The 8,914-nt window shown below is 31.8% G+C and overlaps 1 protein-coding gene across 1 annotated transcript in view; it reads left to right on the top strand.

Moving 5' to 3' along the window:
- The window catches only part of KIF2A (kinesin heavy chain member 2A), a 90,128-nt gene that overhangs the window by 74,938 nt on the left and 6,276 nt on the right, over positions 1-8,914 (top strand). The window contains exons 13-16 of the mRNA XM_012664507.1: positions 158-161; positions 448-515; positions 4,388-4,501; positions 5,401-5,551. Coding sequence (XP_012519961.1) covers positions 158-161; positions 448-515; positions 4,388-4,501; positions 5,401-5,551 — 337 coding nt within the window. The remainder of the gene's footprint in view (positions 1-157; positions 162-447; positions 516-4,387; positions 4,502-5,400; positions 5,552-8,914) is intronic.

The raw sequence follows: 8,914 nt of genomic DNA, 5'->3' as shown, positions 1-8,914 counted from the left end.
CGGTCTCCCAAAGTGCTAGGATTATAGGAATGAGCCACTGCACCTGGCCGAGACTGCAAGTTTCTAATCAAGTTTTAGTTAACCTGTGTGACAGCCGCAGACATTGCCTTCTGACAATTAGCTTTTTTTTTTTTTTTTTTTTTTTTTTTTTAAAAAGGTGTGTGTGGGGGCAGTCACTCGGTACTACTCACTTCTAACCTCCTCGGTTTTCTGCTAGATTTGGATCATTTTCTTGTGCCTTCAGAGTTGTTTATATTTTAGCTGGGCTTTATAATTATTATCTGATTATGGATATAAGATAGCAAATTATCTTGGAGTTGAGATATCATTAATAAATCTTTATTTTTAAATAACCAAAGTAAAATTAGACCTTAGTGAGCTTTATGTCAGTATTATTGTCCTGATCATTTATAATTTTTCTTTACTTTTGCATTTTTTTCCCTATAGATTGCCACAATCTCTCCAGGAATGGCATCCTGCGAAAATACTCTTAATACATTAAGATATGCAAATAGGTATGAGAGTTCTCCATTTTGAAATTTGAGGGTAGTAGTAGAGCAGTATATAGTATAATTTAATATCTGATAAGGCAAATCTTCCTACATTGTTCTTTCAATTTTCAAAAGAAATTTTTTGCATGTTATTCTGTAAGATGATATTTAGAATTGTTTGTCAAGTTCGAAAAATAAGTAGAAAATGTATTGTATAATTTGGAAAGAATGCAAATTCTTCTATTAAGACTCTAAAATAAATGAATGTTAAGGGACATCTATTTCTTAAGTTGTTTCGCTATGCTGAAAAATATTCCTGGTAATATTAAATGCTATGTATGAGGAATATAGGGCTTGAATAAGAAGTTATAGCACAGTTCTTTCTGGTCCTCTCTATCAGTAACATTTTGTTATTCATGATAATAGTGTCATATACATCAGTAGACAACTGGGTTATTACTGATGGAAGGACAAAATGCATCATAGGCTATTAAAGCAGTTTATTCCTTAGAGTCATGAAATGCCCTTGGAACTTTAACTTATGATGGGCACATTTATATTTGTTCCATAGATTTTTTTTTTTTCCCACTGCTCTTGCTTCGAATGACTGCTCATATAGTTTTAAATTTCTGTTATCACATGTTATATTTCTGATTTTAACCTGGAGGTAAAATTCCTCTTTGTAATGTTTCTAGTACAGAGATTCTCTTAAGTTTGCTGGACAAAAGTGTTTGTCCTTTTTCTTTGTTTTAATCATTATGGAAATCTTATTTTTAATCCTTTGTTAAAATGTGAAATACATATGCATATAGAAAAGTACCCAAAATGTAAGTGAATAATTTAATGAATACTTACAAACTTAAAACTCCTATCATCAGACGGGGAAATAGAGCATTATCAGCCCCCCCAAAAGGTTCCCCGTGTGCTTTTCCCTGATCACAAATCCTGAATAACATTCCTAAATCCACTGATCTCCACCCTGATATAACCATTGTCCCAACTTTTGTGGAATAATTTTCTCATTTTTCTTTTTTTTCTTTTTAAAAATAGTTTTACTACCTGTGAAGGTATCCCTGAGCAACACAGTTAGCTATATTTGAACTTTACATAAATGGGATCAAACCCTTTGTTCTCTTGTATCATGCTGCTTTTGTTTCAACTGAAGAGATTTTTTTACATGGTAGCAAACACTGTTGGAAGGTATAAACTTATTGACTTTTTGTGAAAAGGTATTAAAATATAATAGCTTCTTAAAAAATGTAATAGAACTACATATATAAATATAGAACTATTGTATTTTCTAAATTTAATCTCTTGAAATTTGAATTATGAGCTCCTAGCTGCAAACCCTTGTGTTACTTTTAATTGATCTTTGTCATTAACATTTTTGGTATGTGGGATTTTTATAATTCATTTAAAATGCTTCGTATTTCAAAATTGCTCATCAGAGAGGTGAGGAAAAGCTTAGTGTAGTAGAATCTTGCCATATTGTAGAATTGAAACAAACAAAACCTCTCAGTGTCTTAAGACTTCAGACTGCAAAGGACCCCTCTACCCCAAATATTGTGAAAATGCTGTGTCTGGCTATTCCTCTAGTTCATTTAGGTCAAGCAAAATGTTTTAACCTATTATCGTATAGTGTAACTCATTTGCAACATGACTAACCATTTGGGACAAATAATTGTCTCACTTTTATTTCCAAATCTTTAGGAATAAAGATTTTTATCCTCCCTTGATAGCTAACTCATGTCAATGTTTTATGACCTTAAGAATCAATAACTTTTTTTTTACAGTCAAGCAGAATTCATTCCTCTTTAATATTAAATTTGCCTCACATTATTTAGGACAATCTTTTGAGGTGGTGGTAGGTACTATTACATGGAAATTTCCATATTTTTAGGAAATTGGTTATCTCTGAAATGTTTAAACTTCTTGTTTTTAAGACTTAGCATAGTGATTGAAGAGTGTTACTTCTCAAGACAAAATGGTACCTGCTTCACTACTTAATGGCAGCAAAGCCTCAGGAGAGTTACTTAAGCTCTCTGCCCTTGTTTCTCATCTTTAGAATGGAGCGATTAATGACCCTGTTCATCTTAAAGGATTGTTTTGAGGAGTAAGAGAGGTGATCTGTGTAAAATATTTAACACAGTGCCTAGAATATATTAAGTGCATTAATCATTATTCCTGTTGCTACTTTAGTGAGCAGTTCTGTCTTAAAAATTCAGCTAGATATGAAAACAATGTTTTTTCAAATCCTTATTTTGTCAGAATCATATACTTTGAAAGTGTTTTATGGGAGTTAGGGGATAATTTTTAACAGTACACATTGCAGCTAAGTGATTAAGATGACAAATCTAGTTGCAATCATATGACAATTTAAGATATTTTAGAAGAGAGTAGAGGGGAAAACTTTTAGAGTGGAAGGAGTGGTTGTCCCAAGGGAAAAAAGTAGTGCAATATATATGAGAAACAGACAGTACCCTCTATCATGAAGCAGAGTACAATCTTTGGATAATAGAAGAGATTGAAGTGATTAGGTCTTGGGTAGAAGAGTGAATAAGAGTTTTTAACAGCATATTTGAGGAATATGATTACTGTACATAGTTTGGCTTGGGCAAGAGAGGTTTGGATAGAGGAGAGATGTGTGGATGGAGCTAATGGGGTGTCTAAATTAGGAGATTCTGAAGCCGGTAAGAAATGGGGTTGGGATTGAAAAGAGTTAAGTTAGTATTAGAAATTTAGATTTGTCAGCATATGTGGTAAATAAACTTTCGAAAGTGACTGTTTTAAAAGATAAAGGGCAGATGAATGCAATATTGAACCTTCGACAGTAGATATTGCTAATAGATTAAAGAATGATTAAAAGTAGAAGAGATGTATTAGTTTGATTTATATTATATAATATATATGTATATCATTGGTTTTTGACTGTTTCAATCTATAAAGAAAGGAATTTCATCTAGTTTGACGTGAGAGAAGTGATAAGGGAAACAGAGAATAAGGTTAGTATATTGAAGTGTGTAATAGCATAGGGTTTGTACTCAGGGCTAGAATTTAATTTCAGTTATGCCACATTCTCATTGAATGACCTTGGGTAAGAGATTTTATTTTTCTGAGCCATTTTTCTCATCAATTAAAGGGAGATAATATCTCAAGATTGTTGTAAGGACTAAATAATGCCTAAAAATTACTAGTCCTAATAAATAGTACCTATTGCTGTGAAATGGGGTTTGCCCAAAGAAAAGTAATAATTTAGTTAAATGTAACTATTACAGATGTTAGCAAAAGTAATTTTTTAGAAATTCCATTGCTAAAGGCTGTTCTCCAACGAGGATTCACGTGAATCACCAACCACAGAAAATTGAGTGAATATTTTTCTCAGTTAGACCAAGGATGTTTCATAGTTACTACCATTCTGGTTGATGCATGGTAAAGAAGTTAATTGATTACAAAAAATGGATGCCTTAAGGCATTTGGATTTAATTCCCTTGTGTTCTGTTTGAAAACTGCAAAAATGTTGAGGTCACATTGATGCTATTAATAATAAACAAAATAGTTATGATACTGACCACATTAGGAAATTAGATTGTGTTGTTGTGTAGTTAAATAAGGGGCATTTCAAATTTAGGTGATGATCTAGTTAAACTTCTCGGAAGGATTTTGAGAAAGGGGAAGATACACCAAAAAGAAAGAATTTAGGACTATAGAGTAGGGAATCAGTACTTCTTAAAAACTTCTTTAAATTGTTTTTTTATGAAATAATATTCTAAATACATTGTCACAATATTATATCCTTTTATAAACAAATAAAACAGTACTAAATGAAAAGTTGCAATGTGCATTGCTGTGTTTACAAGAGCATTTTCTTTTAATTTGTTGCTGTTTTGGTACTGCAGAGTAAAGGAGTTTGGAATTAGTCCATCAGACATTCCCTTCTCACAGGGTAGTGGCAGTCGCCCTGATCTCTCTCCTTCTTATGAGTATGACGACTTTTCTCCTTCAATTACCAGGTCTACTTCATTCTATACATAAGATATTTATTTTAACAGTTTCTTTTGAACTGTGCTTTGTATAAACATTTCATTTACTTCTTTTGTCCTGGGCCATTTTAGTTTTCATTAATCATTTCATTTGCCAGGTGGTATTTGTACTGCATGATCTGCATTCTTATGTCCTTTATTGATTTATTTGCTTTAAAATATTGATTTAGAATTCAGGCTTCTTATTTCCCCCTCATATTTTTTAAGGATGATGTCACTTTTGCATATTTACTATTAAAAGACAAATTGTCTTGCTTGAAATGAAGAGTTTACCTTTATTCTGTATGATCTTGTAACTTTCCTTGTCTACAAGGAAATAAGAATCATCCTGACTTAGAAAGTATACTCTCTCCCAGATGCGTAAATTTAAGTATAATGAGTAAACATTTTTTAAATGATAGAACTTAGAATCTTATAATCTTTATATATTTTGGAAATAAAATTATTTCACACATCGCTATTTTAATTGAGCATTGCAACTACCAAAAATCTGCAAAGTGTATCGAATTTTCTGTTTTGGCAATGATCCATTTATTGATCTAATTGCCATTGTTAACATTTTTCAGTTCATATAATTTAATTGCAACAACAGTTTCTTATTTTCGTTGAAATACTGAATCTACGTACTTCACTGATTCTTATTTGTTGTGCACAATAATTATATTTTAAGTAATAATAAAGCAACCTAAAATTAAACAACCAAACACCCCTTTTAGTGTTTCCACAGATTTCAGATAAATTTGACCTATAAAGGTGACATCATCAATTTTAGTATGTTAATTGAATTACATTTATATTGAATAGTTGGTATTTTCTTGTTCCTCTGCATGGGTGTTTGTTAACTTTAGATACCACTTATGTATTTATAGGGTGAAAGAATTGACTGTAGACCCAACCGCTGCTGGTGATGTCCGTCCAATAATGCACCATCCACCCAACCAGATTGATGACTTAGAGACACAGTGGGGTGTAGGGAGTTCCCCTCAGAGAGATGATCTGAAACTTCTTTGTGAACAAAATGTGAGTGACTTAGTATAATTGTAATTGATCTAATCTTAATTAATTCATTTCATCAGTAACAGAACTTAATAACTGAAAACTATCATCTAAATCAGGTGTCAGCAAACTATGGCCTTTGGGCCAACCATCTGTTTTTTACAAATAAAGTTTTATTGGAACATAGATATGCTTATTCATTTATGGATTATCCTGCTGCTTTTTTACCACAACACCAATGACAGAGACCATATGGCTCACAAACCCAAAACATTTATTTGGCCCTTGAAGAAAGTTTACCAACTCCCTGATATAAACTTTTTTTCTTTCCTAATTTTTATACCAATACTAAATTTGAGAATTTTAAAAATTAACATAGGGGAAAACAGCTTTAAGAATTGTACATAAAATATAACATAAATAAAGCTTAAAAACAAAAGAAGTATGGACACATATGTATTGAAAAGATTCATGTACTATATTAAAATCAAACATGGCAAAATGCTAACATTCATTAAATCTTGTTGCTTTTCTATATGTTTGAAATTTTTAATGATATTTCATACTTTAAAAGTTTGATTCCCCAACTACTCAAAAAATAATGAAATACATGCCCATTGTATAAGGACATAAGGTATAAAGAAATTTAAAAACAGAAATAATATATATACTTTCACATAATTGCCTTTAATATATCGAGAGGTACTTTTCTGTAAGATGTGAAAGTTATTTAACTTTATTTTTAAAATGTATATTCTGTATAGTTTTATATAATTCCCACTAAGAATCCTGTGGTGGCATTTTTTTCTTTTTTTAAATTTTTAAATTTTTAAAATTTTTTGTAGTAGTCCAATTTCTTGGTAGACATTTTCTTACAATGTTAAAAGTTACCGTTGATGAGTTGCTTACTACGTGACATACATTTGGTAAGCATTTTACTTACTACCTAATTCTAACAACTGAATGTGGTAGATACTATAATTGTCCCTACTTTATAATCTATATTCTAAGAAGTTTAAGTAACTTGACCAAGATTATACAAATAAAAGTGCTTAAGCCAGGATTGGAGCCTAGATCTTTGTTATTCCAGAGCCAAATTTTACATTATTTAAACTTATTGCTACTGCAGTATAATATTCTTTGAAAACATGAAAACAGTATAACTTTAGTTGTTATGTTGTAATGCTTTCTAGTGGATATTAAGGCCAAAATATTCTAGAGTAACAAATAGACATACTACTTTTATGTTCCATATCCGTTTCTATTACTAAAACAGGGCTTAAAGCAGCAGTTCTTAACCAGGGGTGATTTGACCCCCCAGGGCAAAATGCGTGTAGACAGTTTTGGTTGTCACAACTAAGGTGATGTTGCATGCATGTAGTGAGTAGAGGCCAAGAATGCTGCTGAATATCATACAGTACACAGGACAGCATCCCCCTCAACTCATCCCTGCAAAATATCAGTAGTTCCAAAATTGAGAAAATCTGGTTCAAAGTAAAAGTTATAAACTTTGAACCATAGAAGATAAAGAACTAAAAATGAGATCTTGGCTCCAGTCCATCACCTGTCTCTACAAGTTTTGAAAGAGACTGTAGTTGCTCTTAGAATCTTTAAAGCAAACCCTGTATTGCACCTAGATGTGGTACATCCCCAAGATATGGAAAACCAGAACAAGATGGACACTCCCTATAGCAAATCTTTCCATTTTATTTATGCATCTATTGGGCCTCTGCAGGGCCTTAATTTGCAGAAGTTAGCTAGGTGACCAGAGCTAATCCAGGGTTTTTGTAAGTATGACATCATGAGTTCTTACAGCCTTCATGTTTGAGAGAGTGTGCATTTCTATTATCTTTACTACCCCTAGGGAATTATCTTGAGATGGTTCAGCCTTAGCCTTTAGTTAAGTAATGGTGCATGTATACATATTCTTATTAAGTATTAACAAAGTAGATTAAAATGAAATAGTATCTAAGATAGGCTCTAGAGATCAAACTAATGTAGGGAAACAAATTAGAGGAATAACCAAATGCATTAGAATTGCAGAAATAGAAGATATTTGTATAGACAAAAATATTCAGAGTAGACTTTATGGAAATAATAGGAACTTGCCTTAGTATCTTGAAGCAAAGAAAAAAAAGAGAATATTCAGGGCTTTTGAAGGGTAGGTGGCCAGAAAAAATGAGTAAAGGTGTATTGAATGTGTGTGTTCATCAGAGAGAGAGTGAGAGAAAGAGAGAGAATATAGAAAATGCCAGCATGTCCTGATGAAAAGCAGATGCATGTTTTCCCGAAGAGAACAGTTCTTTGGCTATAAACTTTTAGGATTCTATACACTTTTAGGGATGGTATCTTATTGAGGAGAGTCAAATGTCTGCTTATGTTTTATTTAACCAAAATATGTACATATATTTGGAATCATATATTTTATTTGAAAAATGCTTTTTCTACTCACATTTTATAAAACAATTGTAAGTAAATTCTTTATGATTGTCTTTATCACTAAAGCCACATATTGAGGAAATAAATCATTAGAGACTGGAGGAAGGCAGCTCAAAAAAGAAAGCTAAGCTACAGTAGTTTTGACTTGATAAGTAAGACCAGAATATGAATATGTTGTATATACAGTCAGTTGTCCCTTGGTATATGCAGGAGATTGGTTCCAGGATGGCCTGTATAGACCCAAATCAGGGCACACTCAAATCCCTTAGTTGGCCCTGCAGAACCTGCATATATGAAAAGTCAGCCCTCCATATGACTTAGGTTTTGTATCCCACAAATACAGTATTTTCAATCCATGTTTGGTTGAACAAGGTGTATAAATGGACCTGCATAGTCCAAATCTGTGTTCTAGGGGCAACTGTATGTGTGATTTTTGTGTTGATGAATTAAAATTTTGGTTTGTCAATTGAAATTTCCATTAAAAATTGGTAAGCAAATTACACAGTATAATTAGGAAATTAAGATTTAGTAAGAGTTGAGTCCTTCAGAACACTAATTTGATAGTCACAGTAATGAAAGACATTATCTTTCCATCACCTAAAGACGTTATCTTTACATCTCTTTTAAGGAAAGAAACTTCATATATATATATATATATATATATATATATATATATATATACATGTATGTATGCACGAATGAAATTGTTAGTGAAAAGTAGACAGTACTGAGGAAATATTTCAGTATGTTTACAGCCTGCAATAAATGTAGTTTTGAAAAGTTGCACTATTCCAAAAGAGATTGCTTTTTTACAATAATTCTGCAATACTCATATAATTAAGTTTGGGTTGTCTTATTGGGAGTTACATTAAATATTTTGACCCATAGAAACTATGGCTTTGCCTTTTGTATATATTTTAGTGGTCTTTACCATTCAAGCTTCCTCAA

The sequence above is a fragment of the Propithecus coquereli genome, unplaced genomic scaffold (assembly GCF_000956105.1).
Source record: "Propithecus coquereli isolate 6110/MARCELLA unplaced genomic scaffold, Pcoq_1.0 Scaffold9, whole genome shotgun sequence".
NCBI classification, from domain to species: domain Eukaryota; kingdom Metazoa; phylum Chordata; class Mammalia; order Primates; family Indriidae; genus Propithecus; species Propithecus coquereli.
Note: the sequence above shows the minus strand (reverse complement) of the source record. Positions and strands in the feature narration are given on the sequence as shown.